Consider the following 22,840-nt stretch of genomic DNA (forward strand, 5'->3'; position numbering starts at 1 on the left):
TAAATATTAGTGAAAGTTCTCCTTATTGTATAGGATTTAGTGAGAAGAACATAACAAAATATTATGGTTTAAACAAAGGATATTATACTTTCGATCAAATAAAAAATTCCCTTAAAAATTATCTGAAAACATTCAAACAATCAGATAAATCTTTAAACTTTGACGAAAACAAGTTTGAAATGCAAAAAAATTATCTCTCTAATAAAATTCAAATAAAATCACCAGTAAGAATAATGTTTTCAGCAATTATTGTAGATTTATTAGGGTTTGTTCAAGAAACTATTGAGCCAAATCAGGTATATTTAGGAAATAAAACGCCAAAATTTAGACCGTTCGATGTAATTGAAGTGCACTGCAATCTCGTTGAACCTAGTTTTGAAAATCATACCGAACATTTACACAAAGAATCTGAAATTTTGTACACTTTTTTCCCAAATGTTGCTTATGGATCAAAAATCAGTGAAAAACCGAATGAAATCGATTATATTCCAATTAGAAAAAATATTAAAAGAATTCAAAAAATCGTTCTAACTATACAAGACTCTGAGGGAAATTTAATAAATAATGAGAGTAAAACAACAATATATTTAAGATTGTCGAAAGAATGATGAATCAAGGGCGGAACGAATCGTTCTTACCTTCAAACTTTCAAAACGAGTTGATAATGATGATAAATACCAATACTTTTATCTAAAAGATAAGGTAGCCCTCGAGGGCCACCTCACAAATATTCACAAAAAATACGAATAAAGACAATGTTAAAGAAAAATACAAAAAAAGCTTTGAAAACATAGATTCTGACAAGGGTATCGAATCGCGACTCTTTCAAAATCTTCATCCTGACCCTGTTTTCATCAATGAATCAGGACTTTATACTCAATATAAAAATTGCTTGTTAAATTTTATTTCTATCTAAATGGAGACAGTTGTAGACCTACTCAATAATCAACTAAAATTCAATAACAAACATATCTTTACGATTGTTGACGAAAACAATGTGATCTGGTTTAAGGCTAAAGACGTAGCAAAAATTCTAGAATATGAAAATACTATGCAAACGATCAGAATAAACGTTGACGAAGATGATAAAAACTTCTATTTTAATCTAAATATAAGGGGGCTATAAATAGCTTACCTTCAAACTTCCAAAATAACACTGTTTTCGTTAATGAATCTGGGCTTTATTCTCAAAATAAAAATTACTAGTTAAATTTTTTTTCTATCTAAATGGAGTCAGTTGTGAATCTACTCAAATTCAATAATAAAGAAATTTTAACATTTGTTGACGAAAATAATGAATTTTGGTTTAAGGCGAAAGATGTTGCAGAGGTGTTAGAATATAAAGATACGAAGAAAGCAATTAAAGAACATGTCAAAGAAAAATATAAAAAAAGCTTCGAAAACATACATTCTGAAGGTAGGGGTGATTCGCCCCCGCCTTCAAACTTTCAAAAAAACACTGTTTTCATCAATGAAGCAGGCATATATTCTTTAATCTTGAAATCTAAAATGAAAATAGCAGAAATGTTTCAAGATTGGGTTTTAGAAGAAGTTTTACCAAGTATTCGTAAATTTGGTGTGTACAAACTTGAAAACAAGATTAAATATTTAGAGGACGAAGTTAAACACTTGCAAATTAAAGATGAAATAAAAACGGAAATAATCGCAAAACAAAGTGTAAAAATTGACTTAATGAAACCAGACCTTGTTTGTAAAGATTTTGCTAAGAAAAAACACCATGTTTTTGTATTAATTAAGAAGAATCACATGTGGGAATATCCTTATTACGTTATCAGAGCTCAAAAGAGAGAAATACCGAAAAGATTGAAAGAACTTGAAATTGATTACCCAGAAATGGAAATTTTATTAAGACAAGGAGATCCAAATTCTATCAATCTGTATAACCAAATGAAAGAATCTTTGAATATTTTATACAACGGAAATCATTTTACTACAAATATGGCAGAATCTCGACTGATTTATAGAATATCTAAATTACACGATGAAAATGTTACTCAATTTTACTAAAAACTCTTGAATTATGATATTTTGTTTGTAAATGTTTTTGATAATTATTTAACCATTTTATAGTTCTTCCACATTCACATTGAGTATCTTCATAATATAATCTATGGTGATTCTTCTTTACACAATCTTTACAATATGAGTCTTTCTTATCTCTACTATAGGGATGACTATTAAACTCTGAAATTTTTTTAGTTTCTTTACATTTAAGACATTCTTTCTCTTCCAAAGTTAATTTTTCTATTTTATCATACAGCTCTTTATGATACTTCCTATAACAATCTTTACAATTATAAATAATTCCATCTTTTCTACTTTTATCTTTATAAAAAGCTTCAAAACCTTTTATTTCTTTGCACATTGAACATTTCTTTTGAGCCTCCATTTATATAGAAAAAATCTTTGACTTTCTCAATTCATATTCATAAAACTTTCCGGTTATTTCTTCATTATTTAAATCTTTTATACTATAAGTTACAGGATCTGTGTTATTAATTTGATAAATCACAAAGATTTCTCTTGACCAATTGTTCTTATATTTGTTCGAAAATGTTTGTTTTTTACTAACAATTCTTACATGATCATTGACTTTAAATTTAGTTTTCGTGTGAATTTCTGGTGGAACATACTTAAAAACCGACTCTAATAACTCTTTTTCTGCATCTTTATCTACGTCTTTAGGCTTCATTTTGATTGTGCTATGAACAGTATCGTTATATTTCTTTACGATTTCTTGAAGAATATCGATCCATTTAAAGTTTTTATTAATCTCAAAAATTACTTTCATTCTCTCATTTTGAGTTCTGTTATATCTCTCTACAATACTTGATTTCTCTTCGTTTTCAGTATGATAAATCTTAATGTTGTATTTCCTCAAAACATCGTTAAATTCTTTATTTTTAAACTCTAAACCCTTATCTGTATGAAGTAAGTTAGGAGGTTTGTGATTGATCCTTATGGCATCTTTTACTATATCTTCGAAGGCTTTTGAAACATCTTTACCGTTTTTTCTTTTGATAGCTCTTGACCAAGCATATTTTGAGAAAGTATCAATAACATTTAACATATACTTAAATCCATCATTTTGATCTGAATAGTTAGACATTATAACTAAATCTGCTGCCCATAAATCGTCAATTCCTAAAGTTATAATTTTTCTCTTTTTAAACTTTTTTCGTACTGGTGCATGAATTTCTCTAGCTTCAATCTCGATTTCTTCCTTATTCTTAGATTCTTTCTTTACTTGTTTTTCATTTGGATTCTTTATAAATTTACTCTTATTTGTCTTACATTTTGAACATTTTGCTGCAATTCTATACAACCCGTTTTGAGTTTGAACGATTTTAGAATCTATATTTTTCGTTTTTTTCTTGCATTTGTGGCAGTGAATCAAATCATCTTCCATTTACATGTCAAAGTTTCCAAGTTTATTTAACTCATCTAATATATTAGATTTTGCTTCGCCTTTATATCCATACGGTACTGTATCGATCTTATTTTCTAGGACATTTCTCTTATCATCTTTAGCGTTCAGTGCCAGCTTGTTTATGGTGATGGTATACAATTCATGTTTATAGCTTTTTATTACAGTCATCTCCCTAAATTCTTCTTTATCTTCGAACAAACATCTCTTTAAGTTTTCGATATTTATTGTTTTATTTACAACGCTTCTCTTAATTCCTTTACACCTAACTGGGTTTTTATCTAGATATTTGTACGAGTACATCTTAGACCTTAAACCACAAAATTCTTCTAAAACTTCGCTATTTAACTCATCTTTGAATTTCCCTATTACCTTCTTATTTTTAGTCGTGAAACATTCATGATCTTTTGGATAATCACTTGTATCAAAGTCATCTATATTTTCTTTAATAATTTTAAAGGGATCTCGTTTCAATTCTAGAAAATAACTGTCTGTATCCATGTAACACAGATTCAAATCTGGATCAAACTTCTTTAATTTGTTGTAATAAAACTCGTACATTAACAATTTTGAAAGGTCAAGAACTGAAAAACCTATGTAGATTGGCTTGTTAAATTTAACTTTCTGCTTGTACATGTGACTCGCTATACAGTTGTCGTCAAAGATGTTAAAGCATTTGAAGTTCGTTTTCTTGGCCTGTTTCATTGAAAATTCTTCATTTCCTAGTCTAATATCACATCTGTTTCTCACATTTTCCATAGATTTTCCAAAAACTGAGTTGTTCATCAGCTTATAAAAGTCCTTTTCAAAGTCACTTGTAGCTTTGGTTCTCATGTTTGTGTTAAAATCAATGTAATCTTTCATAAAAGGCTTCTGATCGAATGCAATAACTCTATTCACATGTTTCAAAATCATACCTTGTTCCAGATAGAATTTCAAATTTCTAGAATGAACAACATATTCAGTTTTATCCAGTAGAGTTGTGCAAAGTTTGTTGTTATAATGTTCTGGAGCAAGAGGCAAATCTTTATGATTTTCATGTAAATTCTTCGGATATTCTAGATCGACTTCGAGAATATAGCCATAATCTTCGTCGCCAGTGAGTTCCAAAATTGTTTCTTTCCAATCTGCTGTTGTATACGTTTTAGGATCCATCCACTTGATTTCGTTATATGGTAAATTTTGCATTAGGCCATACCCATAAAGGTTATTAGCATCGACGTACAACAAATAGTTTTCAGGCTTTGTCTTATCAAAATCTTTTAAATATTTGTTATTTGCTTTCACATATCGTTTAATACATTGAGAAATGCCTCCGCGAATACCTTTTTCGATCATCAAATACATATTATAATCACTAATTAATTGTAATTCTATATTCGTTAATTTTAACATAGCATCCCATGCAAGACTGGGAGCTGTTAGATAGTGTGCTGGATCAAGTTTATAGCAATTCAAACAAATATTCCTAAAATTTTCAAAGATATCAGCGAGCAATAGAACATCTTGAATGTTATAGAGATCAGAGTAATTTCCTAGATTTTTCTCTTTTAATTTGTTCCAAACATTTAAGTAGTGTTGAAAATCTTTCTCAGATATGCTCTCGTCTGTCAAAAGTGAATAGAAATCTTGAATTCTCAATTCTTCTGTGTAATCAAGTTTTTCAATACTATCGATAAATTCATAGGGAAATATTCCTTTTCCAGATAGAATTTTAAAGATTTCTTCTTCGTCATTTGGTTGTCTATCTAGAATTGCGTTCAGACCATCTTGTATAAAATGATTTGTATGTTTGAAGTCTTCTCTCTTTAGATTTTTAGCTAACTTTTCTATAGACGATGCCATAAATCTGAACGTATCTACGAAAGAAAACTTGATGAACTTTCTTGGTTTATCATCTTCAAACTCATATCCATATCCAGAATTTACAGAATAATTTATATATTTCTCATCTGTGTTTGCGATCAAATCAACATTACCATACTGTTTTGCCAACTCTTTTATGTACAAATGAGTATCGTAACATGACATATTGTGGCAGAAAACGGGAATATTTTGAGGAAATTTGAGATTCAAGTTACAAGATAAATGAGCAGCACCTCTAAATTTACCTGTTAAATGACAATGATCTCGTACTTTTTTTCTTGTTTGATTATCAAAACCCTCACATTCACAAATATGGCAAAGATTTGAATTTTGATATGCAATTTCTTCTTCTTCGGTCAATTTCATAGGTATTTTATTCTTAGAATTATATTTTGTAGCTATGTATTTCGATAATTTATTGAGCTCTTCAAACAATTTTGCAGGAACATTTGGCAAATCTTCTTCATTTTTTGCTCGATAACATATCGGCTTGTACATACGATTGGTCACATTAGACACTAAGTATAGAGTAAAACCATATGGAATGTGCTTCTGAATCTTGGTTGTGATCGATTTTTGCGGATTGTTTTTGCATGTGGGAATCTTCTCTAATATGCTTTCAAAGTCCATATAAATTACGTACGGATGGCTAAACTTCTTTTGATAATTAGTAAATTTAGTTGTTTGACCCGGAAACGGCATAATTGGCTTACAAACTTCGTGATTTTTACAAATTTCTAAATGGTCTGTTAAATCTCCAGATTTGTAGAAATGGCTTAAACATCTTCTGCATAGAAATTTTTTGTGTTCATGCTTAGATAACTGAGAGAAAACGAGCTTATTTAAATCTGTTATCAAAACATAATGAGATTTGTCTTCTTGTTTAACATACAATAAGTCAATGTTTAACTCAGCGTCGTATTTTTCAGAAATTTGTAATGGAACAATATTGAGTTTCTCATCATAACTGTAGATATTTATAGACATTTTTGGATATTTGTACTTGGAATTGTGACTTCGTTTTTCAAATAATTGTATATCTTTTAAGGACATTGGATACTCGAAACCTGAAAATATCTCGTCATTTACAAATTTCTCGTATTGCTTTGCTCTGTCAGCATTCTTTTCGGGTTTTTCAATAGCGCATCGGATAGAATAAACAAAACAGAAATCATCTTTATTTTTGATATTTACACAAGCTTTCTTATCTTTGATTTTCTTTGGTAAATCGATATATGATCCTGCGTTCATAAATTCGTGTTTATTAAGGCTCAAAATCAGTTGTTTACAGCGTTTTAATGTCCATCCAGAACCTCGATTTGGATGATTTGTCTGTTCTCGATGTGTTAATTTATTAAATTGCTTAGTAATAAAGTCGTTTATGTCAAAGATCTCGTCTGCTTTTATAGTAAAATACATTGGGCAAGTTTGTGTTTCACCGTTCACTAAAGTTCTTTCGTATTCGCATTCCAAAGAGAGATATCCCTTCATATTTTTAACGGTTTCTTGAAATTTTTCGATTAAACTTTTAATTTCTGGACGCAAAATAGAAAGATATTTGTAAATTGACATGAAATTTTCATTTAAATTCGTTAAAATGTATTGCTTGAAAAGACCATGGATAGAGGATAAAACTTCTACATCAATGATATTTTCGGGTTTCTCATTAAGAGTTTTGTCAATTTCTTCGATCATTTCAGACTTAGTTTTATCGTTTGTTTCAATGGACAATTTCTCAGCGATTGATTGAATTTTTTCATCTTTAAATAGATTGAGATCTTTTTTACTTTCCTTAAAATTTTTCTTTAGTTCACGCAATTTTTCTATATTATACATCTTCTCGTGACCATCGATTTGATTCTCTTTAGCCCAAGTCTTCAAATAATTTAATTCTTTTTCATAAATATCTTTATTTTTCAGATGATTCTTTGACTTATAATGTCGGGTAAAATGATGTTCAAAAACATCTTTTTTGCAGTATGGGCACTCTATCTTTTTCCGCTCCATATTTAAAGAGCAAAAATTTGTAAAACTAAAATTTTGAGAAGTGGTGATTTTTGACACAAATCAGCACAAATTGTAGTAAAACAGCTGTAGATTCTTCTATTTATTATAGAAAAATCTGTAAACTAAGACTTAAAATTATTGAAAAAATAGTATAGTTATAGTAATAAAAGTACTTTTATTACTATATTGGTTTGTAGGGGGTAATTTAAATTCTATAATACTATTTTTTCAATATTTTTTTCTTTAACTTTTCCAAGATTTTTCATTAAGATTTTAATATATTTACAACAGAATTTTCGAGAAATATCGTTCACATTATCAACTTTAAAGCTAAAAATTCGCAATAATTAGAGAAATTCAGTAGATTTTCAGGATTTTTCAAAAAACTCTAGTATATGCACCTTAAGAGCTGTAGTTTTGACCCTAAAAAACCGTGTTTTTAGGGTCAAAACCCCGGTTTTTTGTGTATTTTGGAAGTATAGTGTTGATTTTTCACCTTAAAAGTGTAGAAGTATTAATTTTTTTCTATGTAAATGGCACTGTTACAAGAGTTGAATAAGGTTGGTGATTTAACATTCAAAGAATACAAGAAATTAGTAGAATTAGAAGAAAATAAGAAATACAAAATTTTGAATCTGGAGAAAATGAAAGATAAATTCGGGTTTACAATAATTGCCGAGTTGGAAGATTGTAAAGTACACTTACCGAACAGATTTTTGACTGTTTTGGATGAAAAAAAGATTAAAGAATTGAACAAAAATGAAAAATTACACTTGGTTGTTACTGGAAAGAAGACTATTAAAGATAAAGACTGTGTTACAATTAACTTCGTGGAATAAAGATTTCGAAGATTTCTGGATTTTTTCATTAAAACAGCTTATAAATGTAGAAGCCTACAATGAACAGTAAAACAGCTATAGATTCGGTTATTTTTCCATTCGTGAGTTACAGATTAGTTTATTGTCCTTTAAACAGTATTTTACGTTGATTTTCTGACTGTCCCAAAAGTGAGCTAGAACCGCCTTACTGTTTGATTTTACAGATTCGTTTATTGTCCTTTAAAACAGTATTTTGTATGGAATTTCTGTCTGTCCCAAAAGTGAGCTAGAACCGCCATATTCATATCTACTCGGGATGCCATATAAGATATGAAAAGGAGGCTTGTTTAATGTAGTAAATAGACATTTCTAATTTAAGTCTTCTATGTAGGAACAGTAATCTACTTAGCCTAGTACAGAGTTTCTTAACATGATGTTTCCAAGTACGTTGAGGGGTTCAAGTGATAAGCCAAGCAACTGAACTGTGTTTGTGGAATCCACTCCCTTGCCGATACTAAAGGCCAGAGCCTGTGTTTTATACTCTTTAGGACTTAAGAGAGAATTTATTTCTATAAGACCAGTCAGCTGATAATTGTAATAATACATTAACATTATCTACAACAGTGGATATATCTCACAGTAACTAGAGTAACGATTTATGTCATCTGCAAATTGTACAAGTTTAGTATTGAGATTATAGAACAGATCGTTAATTGACTGGTTAAAGATTCGACGATGAAGGAATACTACATTTTCAACATTTCACCATAAAACGTACATGACCATTGAATTGTTTGTGGGTAAACTATAAATCTAGTTTTTAGTCATTGTCAGTACGTATGATTATCATTTTTCTTCTGCTTTTGCCACTGATGATCGTTAAAAGCTTAAATAAAGACATGACACTCCTTCAGTTCTATTGCACGTGTTGAGGTTCATCAAGCGTTGCTTAATCTGTACACTTCCAAAGGACGTGTAGGCCGGATTTATCACCCTTACCGTCGCCAAACAATTCACTGATTTGATTGCTGTTCCCAGACTACTCTTTTAGTGTGTCTCTAAGCTCTGAGATTTCCCCTGTTGTCTTAAAGGTTGGTACATTATCCTTGTCTACAAAAAAGAAACCAAACTTTTAGTCATAAACTACAGGCCAATCGCTATCGAGTCTGTCCTTGCAAAATTATTTGAACGGCATGTAATGTGCAAGATCAGATTGTAAATTAATTCAAATATCATTCATAACCAGCATATCCCAGGATTATAAACCAGGGTTTATATCGGGCAGATACTCAGTAACTAAGCTTGTTCTTGTTCAAAGTTACGAGGTTGACGCCATGTCTGATATGCAACAGGGCGATGCTCTCATTCATTCCATATTTGTAAACAAACTACAAGCTTATGTATTCAATGGAAACATCCTTGATTGGGCTCCTTCTTCACAGTACACGCAATGCCAGATATGGCATTGCTCTTCCGTGAATTTATTGTTATATCTTGTGTTCTACAGGGCTTACATCTAGGTGAACCAACTTTTATAGTCTATATCAACGATATAAATTTCAAGCTCAACAACCATATTAAAAAAAAATAATAGCAGGCATTAATTTAATAAAACATCAATATTATTTTTAAGATGTAACAATGTTTCAAAGTAATAGTTATACTGCTGTGATATTCACTGAATAGGTTATTTCGAAATGTCAGGAAATCATTCTGTTTTTTTCGATTATTTTTTGTAAATAATAGAAAGACTGAAAAATTTTAAATAATTGAACGGTCGATTATTATACTTTTTATGATTATCCAATAGCTTCAATCATGGGGTAATTACCCCATTTGGGGTAAAATCAAGCAACTTGGGGTAATCTTGGAGTAAAGCATTATTTGGGATAGGCTAATAGGAAAATACAAGTTGAAAACTTTTAACTACATGTCTTTATTGGACTGATTGCAATTATTCTAAGGGAAACTAAACTAAACGTTCACTGACTTCTTGAACATAACTACAACATACCTCTTTTAGTAGACTATTTAGTAAATTAACAAAACAGAGAAAAAAACATTGTTTTTGCTTTCTGAATTGGACCCGAGCCACTGTGAAAAATTATGGAACTTAAATACTTTCCCCATATAAGTTGCAATAATAGGACGTATCGTGCAACATCTTTGTATTAACTACTACCTCACTCTCACAATCTCATTCCGAACTAACCTGGATTCGAGATCGTTTCTATAAAGTGCGCTGTAATTGTACTGTAATATTATTTGAGAATATTTTTCTTCAAATGTTTTTGTTGTGCGTATACGATTGAAAAATTTTTATCTCGACAGGATAAGACAGTTGGGGTGTACTTAAATGCATTTGAGCCTTCAAAGGCGATGCCGAAGCGCAATATATAGAATTAGGGTAATATACAATTTGTGCATATGTAAATAGATGAAAAAATTAACATAAAAATGCTATATTTCTGTGGACGACTCTTGGTTTCGGACCCGAAATGTCGAATATCTGGCGAGTAAAACATATTTGAAGTGGTTACTTCGTTTGGAGGGCTGTGGATTTTATTTCGCGTCACGGAACGTCATGCATGTTTTTGTTTTCCATATACTTCCAAAGTAGAATGGCAGGTTTACCGAAATTTAAACAAACCGTTATAGAGACATCGAATCTGAACTAATATGCCATTTAAAGTATGTTTTACTGAAACTACCCAGCAGTCAACAACTAGGCAATGAAAAAAGTTTGTAATCAGCTGTGATAGAGAGTATACATTATTAATATTTGGATTCACAGGAAGTAAATATTTTTTATTTATTTTTCATTTAATAATTATAATGGAGGAAAAAGAAGACAATTATTCCGACTCTACCGCAAAACCAAATAAAAAGGTGGTAATGAAATCTCTGAAAATAGCGAAGCAGAATTTGTAATTTACAAAAGGTAGAAAACAAAAGTAAGGGTAAATGAATTTACGATTTATGAACTGAAGCAAGCAAGAAAAAAAAGAAAAAAGAATTGGCTAAATTACGTTCAAAAGAACTTTTAAGACAATATTCGCAAAGATATAGAGGGAAGAAAAGAGCAGATTGTTTGAACCACATTCCTTAAAAAAAGAAAATATCTGTCAGTGTCCAATCAAAACTTTAAAATCAAAACATAAATCAGAGTTCACAAATTATGTGCTCATTTTGGTTAAATGTTTCATTTGTGCAAATAAAAAAACACTGGTGCATAATAGAAAATCACACAATCCTTCAAAAAGTTTTGACTCAAATTCAGACTCATATTCACATACGCAAAATAGTTTAGAAATAATAGACCAAGAAATTGTTAATATTAATTTGGAAATTTGTTTAGGATATCAATTTACAAGAATATTACATTTCTCAATCAGATACACCAAAAGCTGCTTCACTAATTCAGTAGCGAGCTAATAGTCAACAGTCTTATCATTATCATTTTTGTTAGCGGTATACTATGTATAATACAATGTGTAATACACACAACAGTGCACATTCAGAGTTTGCTAAAACGTTCATTGACAACGATGTTGGTCACCCGTGGGACATTTGCGATAGAATATGGTCTAAAAGGACTTGAAAGTTAAAAAATGATGATTCAACTAACAATATATAGTTTATCAGAACACTACTTAGGAATATTGATATAACTCTAATCAAGACATGACAAACTTGTTCCAAGTCTATAGACGTGTTTTGAATGAATAAAAAAAAACCAGTTGCAGTCGTGGGACTGCCGATAGAAGTGAAAACGGAACTATTAAGTTGAGAGTAATTAACAATACGTTATAGTAGCAGTACATCTGTAATTGTAAATGTGACGCGTTTTTAATTTTCCAATTTTAAAATCCACGAAAAAATATTATCAAATAACTAGAAATCTATTTTACCAAGCTAGTAAGATAAATATTATACCGTAATAATACTCATTTCATGATGAAGAGGTTAAATATTAAAAACATAATTAAAATGTATAATGCTAAATTTTAAATACAAATATTCGTACAAATATTAAAAATGTTTAAAAATATATATTAGTTGTTTTCATTATTCATTTATCTGTATAAAAATATGTTGTAATTGCTCAATATTAATAGTTAGTTAAACATAGAATACAAGTGAGTAAACACCGAGTGAACAACAGTGAGTTGAACACCGTTGTAAATAATACAGTTATTGCTACGGATAAAGAATATAATTGCAATAACAATTAAACCCACAATATTTTTAAAACTAATAAATTAGTTAAATTAACTTGGTTCTTTCGTAAAGGTATTTTTATTGCACAATAAACTAATTTATTGAGTTAATACGGTATCAGTGAGCCAATGCGCCAACTACAGTTTCGGCAGAAACGTTCACTCATCACTTCATACGCTACTACAGGCTAAACTAAACTTCCAATAAAAAAATGATAAATTACAAAAAAAAATATTCATCTATTTTCACACAACTTTCTCGCTGACAAATTTTGTCAGACCAAAAAATAAAAAAAATCCTCGCTTACTACTTTTTTCTTGTCATTGTAAACGCTATGTAAAATGTAAACAATAATCAAAATTATTTCGAAATTTTTTTAATATTTAAAAATATAACCAATAGATTGCCAATATTAAGAGCTTTAATTTGACGCATCTTACAGAATTGTACGACATTGGCTTCACTTTTAAATCGCGAGAGGAAGCCGTAAAGGTCACTGATTTTCGCAGTCTGTTTTCATACTCCGCCGGGACAGTTTTAACACAGCGAGACTGACTTTTTCATGCAGGTTAGTAGTCCGCGGCCAAGTCTACGGTTAAAAAACACAGCGAGACTGACTTTTTCATGCAGGTTAGTATCATTAGCATGTCGGTGACGCGAACCGAGGATTTTACCCTCTACCAAAACGCTCAACGCGCCTAAAGAAGTTTTCACTTCAAAAAGACAAAAAAAATCTTACTTTATCAGTTTAAAATCTATTTAAGTGCCCATTGTTTCCAGATTATTCAAAAAGTACCATTAGACTTAGTTTCGGAGAGACTAATCTCTCCAAGAATACCATTTATGCAAATAAGAAAATTAAGACGTGTTAATGGTGAATATGGATTCTATGGATATGTTATAAACGTGCCAGTCAAAGTAAATACAATGTTTAACCAATTACCATGGACTGTGGGTGACAATTATTGTATTACTGTTCGTATTAAAAGAAAGAAAAATAAATCCAGCTATTTTTATGGAAGTTGATAAACGAAAATTGAAAAAGTGGTTGCTATATTTAATAAAACTCCTATGCATAAAGTTTGTAATGTTATTATATATGATATATCTTTTGAAGAAAATAATACAACTGATAATGAAACATATAATGAATGATCTATTTGAAAATATACTAATTGAGGATATATATTCACAGCCCGTTGTAAGTAGTAGTCTCTTCTGTCGGTCAGTCCCGCGAGTGCCTTACTTTTTTAATTTTAATTTTTGTTTGTTGACAGTTTGTAATTAATAAGGTTTATTTGATTTCAGTTTTATCAATTTAGTTATATTTATTTCTTTTTTGTAAATTAGTAATAAATAAAATACACATACACATTTTGACTTTTATATAGTTAAATAACTAATGAAATCACATGGGGTAATTTTGAGGGAATTCGGAAAAACATTTGGGGCAATTTTGAGTTATGTTTGAATAAATATGACGGCTTATTTTTGGCAACCCTGCCCTTCACATCATCATCACAGTATCACACTATTCATCAATTTAATTTATCACTATTTTCAGTATTCGGTGGTGTGAGTCATTTTGAATGTGACTGTCAAAGCCTAGGAAAGGTTTTTGTGAAATTGACAAAGGCAAGAGTGAGGCTATACTTCATAGGATTACTTGTGACTATTCTAAACAATTGAAACTGAGGTGAAATGTTATTGCATTACTAGTTTTAGGCTACCTTGTTAGTAAACTTTTAAGTATCTTATAGTCTAGGTGACTAACCAAAGTGACAATTTCGGGTCCTATAAGATTGGGTAAATGTTTAGCCATATAATAATATTTGTTGTTTTTAAAAAGGAAAATAATTAGAAAACGTCAAAAAACAATTTCTGAAAGTCAGAATCTCATAAAGGAATCCAAGGCCCACTACTTTCTTGGCTCAGTGACTACCTGCAGGACTATAGTCCAAGAATGAAATTGCTAGGTTCACTATCCAATAAGTTCCATAAAATATTTTGCATTCCTCAAGGCTTCCTACTGAGCCCATTCATATTTAATTGTTGTCATCAAGGACATAATTTAGGGGTGCTCTACTGGGAGGCCAGTGGAAGCTCTACTCTTCACTGATAATGTCAAGATTTTTGCAATGTTTCCAACCAAGAGACTAAGCAATGCAAGAGGACTTAGTTGAGCTGCAGTCTGGTTTCGACAGTGTCTATAATTTGTGTGTAAAAACTAAAAATGTGAAACTTAACCTTTCTAAATGCTCTGTCATGACTTTCGGCCAATTGCTCGATTTACGGTATTTCCAGTACACTTAGGGTGGTCACCAACTAGATAGGATCTCCACCAAAGAATTAGGATTTTACCTTTTGTGCTTTTACCAATCTCACCTTCAATTAGCATGTTTATGATTTATGCAGACATGAACACTGGATATTGGGATTCATCAGAAGGTCCCGCTTGTGGCATGACAAACCCTGCTGTTTTAAAAACACTTTTTATCTTTTTTACGTCAGCTCCTGGAGTATGCTAGACTTGTTTGGTTCCCCTACCAGCTTAATGTGAGTAATACGCTTGAAACTATCCAGAGGAAATTCTTAAGACAAATGGGGATGTGTCAGGGACTGCGTTTTAGGGAGCTGCCACTGCCACTAACTGAACTTCAGACAGAGCTTCTCCTTCCGGGTCTTTAAGTCAGGCATCAAGTCACCGATATCTTGCCAAATTGATGAACTGCCTGCTTGACTGTCCAATGCTCCTCTCCCAAGTGGATATCCATATTTTGACAAGGACTCGGTCACTTTGGTCATTTTGATCTATTCGGCAGTTGTCACTACTGATGTCCGCTTGCGAGAATGATGAGGCTAGGGAACAGTTTCTGCTATACCATTGATTTTTCAATGAAAGAGCTTCAACAACTCGGAGGAGAGTACTGACTGTCTCTTAATATGCTCCTGCATAAATATTTATATTAATTTTACTGTATATTCTTATTGGATTATTATTTATTGTTTGTATATGTAATGGCTTTGCCACAGGAAGAAATAAAATAGAATAAAAACTAGTACCATAGTTAAACGGGCTGACAGTAATGCTCTTTGCCGTTGATGTGGGTACGGGGATAATCAAAAACATCCTTTGAGATAGTACCCATCAGTAAAATTTCTAATATTTGAACATTACAAATATTAGAAATTCACTAAACTATATTATTCCACGTGGTAGGACAATGGCTACTATTGTAGAGGTGTACAAGAATTAAAATTCCCATTATGTGCTAAAAGAAAACAACACAACTTTTCCTGTCTTTTTTGTCCATTCTGACACAATAATAGTAATATACTTCAAATGCGCACAAGATACTTTTACATTGAATATGGAACAAAATCACTTACTAGCACCATATAAGGGAAAGAACGAAATACATTTCTTAAATGACTATGCAGTCAAATATAACCAATCAGGAAAAACAACACACCAAAATGCCCAAACTAATTGCGCAAAGGCAAACAGACTGAAATAAAGGACAAACTAGAATAAACTTCTCCTTGGAGATAGAAATGATGATTAAATTTCACCATAGAAGTAATAACTAGGCAAAATTATTAAAACAGAAAAAAAGTAGACAATTCTTTAATGATGATTAAATTTCACCATAGAAGTAATAACTAGGCAAAATTATGTAAAACAGAAAAAAAGTAGAACATTCTTAAATACCTTTAAATGCAGTTGATACTTATTCCTCGTACTGTTTCTCTTTTGAATGTTTATAACCCTGTTATCCCCTCCTTTTATACCTACTCCTCTTTAGTTTATCCTCCCCCACCCAGAAACCCTTGATTCCTCCTGGTCGCCTAGAGAAATGGACTAATTGGGATATAACCTAAAATTCAAAAAAGTAGTAATTTTTGAGAAATATGTATTTTTTGACCACTTAAAAATTCTTTCTGGAAGTGAGTTTATACAATTCTAAGAAATTGTCAACAGTAGTTTTGGATCGTTTTAAGTAATGTGGCTAAAGTAAACATTATCCTCTCTGGCCTTTAAGCATTTCCTTGAAAAATTCAAAAATTCTATCATGATAGTATTAAATTTACCCACATTACCTAAAACTACCTTTAACAACTTGTTAAAATAGTACATTTTTATTTCCTGAAAAGATTTTAGGTGACCACATATTTGACAAAAATGTTTAAAATTAGGATGTGTCTCAAATAGTCCATCGTTCTAGGGGACTAAAGCGGAATCGTGGTTTCTGGGTGGGCAGATAACAAGCTAAGGAAGTTTGACATACAAGGAGAGGATAAGAGTTGTCAATATTCACGTTCAAAATTCAGAGAATTTGATTAGAAAAACTGTGTACTTGTACCAACTGTGTTGGAGCATAATTTTAGAGTTTATTTGTTACTCTCTCCTGTTTTTCTTAATTTTTCCACAGTTTCTTCCTCTGTGTTGAAGTTTGATTGTCTTTTTCCTCTGTTCTCTCGGTCTTGATTGGCACTGTGCATCTTGTTACTGAGAAATATTTGCTGTTTCCTGATTGACCATATTTTGCTGCATAGTTAATTTCAAGGGGAAGATTTGAACATTTTTAAAGGTGCATTGTGTCTTGTTCTTTGCTATATTTCTAAAACAATATGGTAATATTTTGCCTACTGAAACTTTGCACAATTTTTTGTTGTGGGTGTTCTAATTTTGTACACAAAACACACACGTAACATATTTCTATTTATTGAGTACTATCCTTAAGTTGGTATATTATTTTACATACAGAATATCCCAGACCAACCGTCCATTGTTAATGTAAGGAGAACGGTATGAGATAGAATCACCAAATAGGCCATTGGCTCTCTGAAAAAAATTAGTTTGAATTGTTTAAATTCACAGGGTGTTCTTAAATTAAATGGTCATGTGATTAAATCACAAAAAGTGTAATTGTATACATAGATCAAATGATAGGCTGCATCATTTTAAAGCCAAATATTATTTTCAAAATAGTAAAATGATCGTGAGTTATAAAACTTGGTCAGAAGATGGAAGACTGATTTACTTGCATTGTACAGTCCTTGATTCTTATTTGTATAGCTACAATTAGTAGTAAAAGCTATATTTGTATATTGCAAACATACTAATGCTGGTTTCCTTTGTAGAAAAATGGAAGAAGAGTCATCTACCACTCCTCCTGTGTGGATGATAGATCTGGAGAAGAGACTTGAAAATATTAAACAGGTATGTAAATTCCCTCTGTTACAATATCAGGTAGGTCTCTATGTAACGCAGCCTTTATCTCTGGCTACTGCTGTTCTATAGTGGCCACTAATCAGCTGGGGTTATTTTTCAGAATAAGTTTTTGGTAGCCTATTTTATTTTTCACATTTTTATCATTTTGCTGTGGATATACTACACCAAAAGTCACCAATTACTTTCATTATGGATCGTTTTTTTTTAAATTATGTGACTGTCACGGTCCGGATGAAAAATACCCCCTATGGGCTTAACAATTACAATATTAAACTGTACTATTTAGTATGTGTAGATACAATATCAATGAATAAATAAAACAAATTTATTTTGGAATGTTATTTTATTAAATAATAAAGCCACGTTATAAACAAAAGGAAGTACCACATGGCTTTTACAATATTAATGAGAAAAATGATATTTTTTGCCTTAAACTATTCATCCGAAGTTGGGACTAAAGTTTGTGCAGGCTATTGTCATTAAATTTTGGAGTTGTTCGTCGGTAAGTCTTCTCTAGAATTTAGAATTTTTAATCAAGTTCGTCTTAGAAAATGCTGCTTTACAAACATATGTCAACCCAAAAATATGAGAAATTTCAAGATACATTTTTAAAATTTTGAATATTTATTAATACAAACAAATTTTATCCAAAACTCTTGACAAGAAACTCCCTTTTTTGCTGTTTTTAAAACTATAATTTCATGGAAATCAATGATTTCCATGTGGAGAGCAGCTTTATTACTCCCGAAAATATTTGCAGCTTCACTGCTCCATTCATCAGCAGGATCCAAAGAGTAAATGTTACTAAGGCTGTTGACGACATTCTCAGTTTTCTTAAAATCTCTGAATCTGTTTTCAAATTCCGATATAAGATCCTTAATGAACGTGTTGGCCAACGCCAAGCTCGATGTCACTGCTGATTTTTTTAATTAGGGAAGTGTAGGCGTTCATTTTCAAGATTGATGTTGAAAAGATCTAGTTTGCTCAAAAAGCTTTTTACTTCTGTCAGTAGCTCCATACAAACATTTCTTTGCCTTGAAGTTTAAGGTTCATATCATTGATGTGTTTAAAAATATCTGACATTCACTGGTGCAATAAACTCTTCTGTAAACACAATAGCAGCTCTTCTCTGCAGCTAGACAATCGCCTTTTGTAAGATATACACACATATCTTCAGCATCTTGTGTCTTCAGTTGAATCTATCAGTAACTGAGTCACTTTTTCTCTTTTCTTCAGGTTTGCCTTGAAGTTTAAGGTTCATATCATTGATGTGTTTAAAAATATCTGACATTCACTGGTGCAATAAACTCTTCTGTAAACACAATAGCAGCTCTTCTCTGCAGCTAGACAATCGCCTTTTGTAAGATATACACACATATCTTCAGCATCTTGTGTCTTCAGTTGAATCTATCAGTAACTGAGTCACTTTTTCTCTTTTCTTCAGGTTTGCCTTGAAGTTTAAGGTTCATATCATTGATGTGTTTAAAAATATCTGACATTCACTGGTGCAATAAACTCTTCTGTAAACACAATAGCAGCTCTTCTCTGCAGCTAGACAATCGCCTTTTGTAAGATATACACACATATCTTCAGCATCTTGTGTCTTCAGTTGAATCTATCAGTAACTGAGTCACTTTTTCTCTTTTCTTCAGGTTTGCCTTGAAGTTTAAGGTTCATATCATTGATGTGTTTAAAAATATCTGACATTCACTGGTGCAATAAACTCTTCTGTAAACACAATAGCAGCTCTTCTCTGCAGCTAGACAATCGCCTTTTGTAAGATATACACACATATCTTCAGCATCTTGTGTCTTCAGTTGAATCTATCAGTAACTGAGTCACTTTTTCTCTTTTCTTCAGGTTTGCCTTGAAGTTTAAGGTTCATATCATTGATGTGTTTAAAAATATCTGACATTCACTGGTGCAATAAACTCTTCTGTAAACACAATAGCAGCTCTTCTCTGCAGCTAGACAATCGCCTTTTGTAAGATATACACACATATCTTCAGCATCTTGTGTCTTCAGTTGAATCTATCAGTAACTGAGTCACTTTTTCTCTTTTCTTCAGGTTTGGCTTGATAGGATAGGTTAGTTTTCACGTTACATACAACCATGTTAACCTCGAGTTTGAGTTCAGGTCTTGCAACCAACCCTTCAAAACCATGGATAGTTGTTACTGAATCACCCATTTGAATAAGGAAGATTAAACAATTTCAGCCAACTTTAAACAATTTCCAATTAGCTGATAGCCATTGATTGTAACTTGTAAGTTAAGTATTGTATAAAAACGTGTTTATTATTAACAATGACATCAATATTACCTGATGCTTAGTAATCAGCCTGTAACTAATTTGTGTCAGAATATCAAGTCCAATTTTAAGTTCGAATTACTTTATTAAGCTATTGTATCTCCAAGATTTTTTGGTTCTTCTTTGTGGTAAGTACGATGGCGTTGGTGGTTTTGCATTTCAAGTTATATTTATATATTTTTAAGACTTGTTATATAATGTTATGATTTGTTAGTGTCAAATTTTGTTATCATTATTTTATTTATCAGTTGTTGGTTTCTTTTCACTTTTTCTAAGTTGAGTTTTTGTTATTGTTTAATAGCATAGGAAATTGGGTCACGAGGTCGGCGCTGGTTCTAAATGCCTCAAGTGCTTGGATGCTTGTCCTGGGCTGGAGTTGCACTATTGGAGGTTATTTATATATATATGTATTTTTTATTTAGTTATAGTTTATTTTGTGGGTTGTCGCAATTGGTGATTTAAGTTTGTCTTGATATTAAGTTTGATGTAACCAGGGCCACCGTGCCATGGCTAAAGAGTAAAAGCACCGGTGTCTGGAGAATTGTTACTACTTTTTTTGAACAGTGGGTTCAAATAAAATTCATAAAAAATTTCGTAAGTTTCTTTAAATTTTATTGTAATAGACATGAACTTGCTGTACACCAGTAACTTACAGTTTAATATATTTGTTTGCATCTTTGTAATAACAACACTCTGGTATGATTAGTTTATTTTAACCTAAATTGTAGTAGATTAGATATTCATCTGAGGATGAAATCAGATTGCAGATTTCGAAACGTAGTGTTACTGATAATCTTTATCACTGAACGTTGGAAAGTGTACGGAAAGATCCTGTTTCTTTCAAAATCCTATCATCTTTAAACAAAGATGGGGTGAAAAATTAGTTTGTTTCCCGAACAGAAAGTGACAGATGAATGCACTAAAGCCTTCATTGGAGGTCCAAGATCGGACCATACTACAGATGACTTAGGTATCGTAGCTTTGTTGGGAAGGGTTGATTCAATGCGAATGTTGAGTTCAGCTGCACTAACTTAAGTGGAAGGTAAAATGGTCGGAGCTGAACTCAACGTTCTCACCACAGATGAGTTGTCCATTCCTCTCCTCGTAGGGTTTTGACCCTGATTAGTTGAAACCAGTAGCTGAACTGAAAACAGATTCAAGGTACATAAGCTTTTTCTGTATTCTACTTAGCATATATAAGAAATTTACTTTTAAAAATAAAATTGCTGAAAATTCAAAAAAAGTGTAAGACAAAAGTTGGCTTCATTTGATTAGGTTGGCTGCGATGTCAGGGATTGGTATGGTCCTGAAGGGCACTGTATCTGAACTTAATGATGACTTGGGTCATAAAATATCCAAATTTTATTAGTACATCAGGCAATATTCTATAAAACAAAATTAGGATCAATACATCATCATCGCTATTGAAATGAAACGGTGCTTCCTCAAATTTTAGTTACTTCACGTCCATTTGTTGACAACTAAATAATGATAATAAGCCTAAAACTATTCTTAATAACAAACAACATTCAAATTTTAATTCAGCTTTTTATTAAATTCTTGATTTTGGTTTGTATTTAAGATAGGCCTACATTGAGTTCAGAGTTAAACACCATATTTAATTCTGAAGTAATGATTTAATTATAAAAGCACAGTTATTAATTAATTATTTTTTATTAGTGTTTACTCTTAATTGTTAGTATGGCAGTGTTTTTTATTTTTATAATATATTCTTTTTCAGGAAAAGATGTATAAGCTGCAAGTGTAAAAAAGAGGATCATGATGTTCCACCAAATGAAAATGACCTTCGTTTTGAAATATTGTTGTACAAAGATCCCCAAAATAATGCCAAACAATCCAGACCCGCAAAAACAGGTAATTTATGACAAGTTTTGTACTTTTGATGATGTATGAAGAAACCGTTTTTTCAGCATGTAATGGATAAGAAGCCCTTTTTTCTAGAAATGTACCCTTTAGTTTAGATGTACCATTCAGAAAAGTCTAGTAAAACAGAAAAGGCTTGTAAAACAGTGCTGGGCAAGCCTTATCAAAAACAATCATACAAGTCCTAATTTTTGCCTGAATTTAGTATTTATGTTCACTCTTTTGCAAAGCTTGAAAGGCCTATGAATTTAACATAAAACAATTTTCCTGACCCAAAATCAATAGCACCGTCTCAAGCGTACAGTCCAATTATTCTAAAATGGATGAAAGTTTGAAATGTTTTCTAGTAAGTATCACTTTTCTCAGGACTGTTTTGTAAGTATTTGAAGTAGCTGTTAAGTAAGAAATTGGTAGCAGAGCCGCATTTAATTACTAATTTAGGATGACAGTTAAAATGGCCAATGAACGTAACTGCAATTTTCCAGGGTTCTTCAGATGAAGAAGCAATTATTTTGTCTAATCTAATTACTATATTATGTACTATTCATAAAAATAATTGTTTTCTTTATTTAACCCTGGAACTGGCGGTCATATTTCTCTCAGTGGCGGAGTGTTTTTAATACTTCATACATTGCCTTACATTTATTTTATTATGTTTACTATAAAGTACCTATTTCATATTATATATTTTTTTATTCAGCATTGTTCAAGGAACATTTTTCACATAATATATCACACATCACATAAAAAATATCCTTACTTTACCTCTTCATGAAAAATTTTTTTTTTTTTATAAAAAAGAAAAGTTAGTTCAAAGTTTTTGATTTGTAAAATTGTTGTTGTTACGGATATGCAAAATCCAAAATATAAAAAAGAAAGAGCATTTAATTCGGATTAAAAATAAAACATCACATAGTTTATAAGGTATTTATTTTTACATGTGGTAAACGATACAAAAATCATACACTGACATTCAAAAGTGCTACTTACCAACAAAAGTAAGAACTTCAAAGCTCACTTGGATTTGTACAATCTTGTAACTATTAGTTCA

At 31.2% G+C, this 22,840-nt stretch overlaps 1 protein-coding gene across 2 annotated transcripts in view; it reads left to right on the plus strand.

The window, feature by feature from the left end:
* Positions 1-13,847: 13,847 nt before the first annotated feature.
* LOC124368645 (testin) overlaps positions 13,848-22,840 on the plus strand; it is a 31,973-nt gene continuing 22,980 nt past the window's right edge. For both annotated transcript variants that reach the window (XR_006922979.1, XM_046825886.1), the window contains exons 1-4: positions 13,848-14,056; positions 17,506-17,584; positions 20,207-20,295; positions 21,647-21,780. Coding sequence is in view for 1 of the 2 variants with exons in the window: in XM_046825886.1 (XP_046681842.1) it covers positions 17,510-17,584; positions 20,207-20,295; positions 21,647-21,780 (298 nt within the window). In the remaining variant the exon portion in view is untranslated. The remainder of the gene's footprint in view (positions 14,057-17,505; positions 17,585-20,206; positions 20,296-21,646; positions 21,781-22,840) is intronic.

This window comes from Homalodisca vitripennis, chromosome X (genome assembly GCF_021130785.1).
Source record: "Homalodisca vitripennis isolate AUS2020 chromosome X, UT_GWSS_2.1, whole genome shotgun sequence".
NCBI classification, from domain to species: Eukaryota; Metazoa; Arthropoda; class Insecta; order Hemiptera; family Cicadellidae; genus Homalodisca; species Homalodisca vitripennis.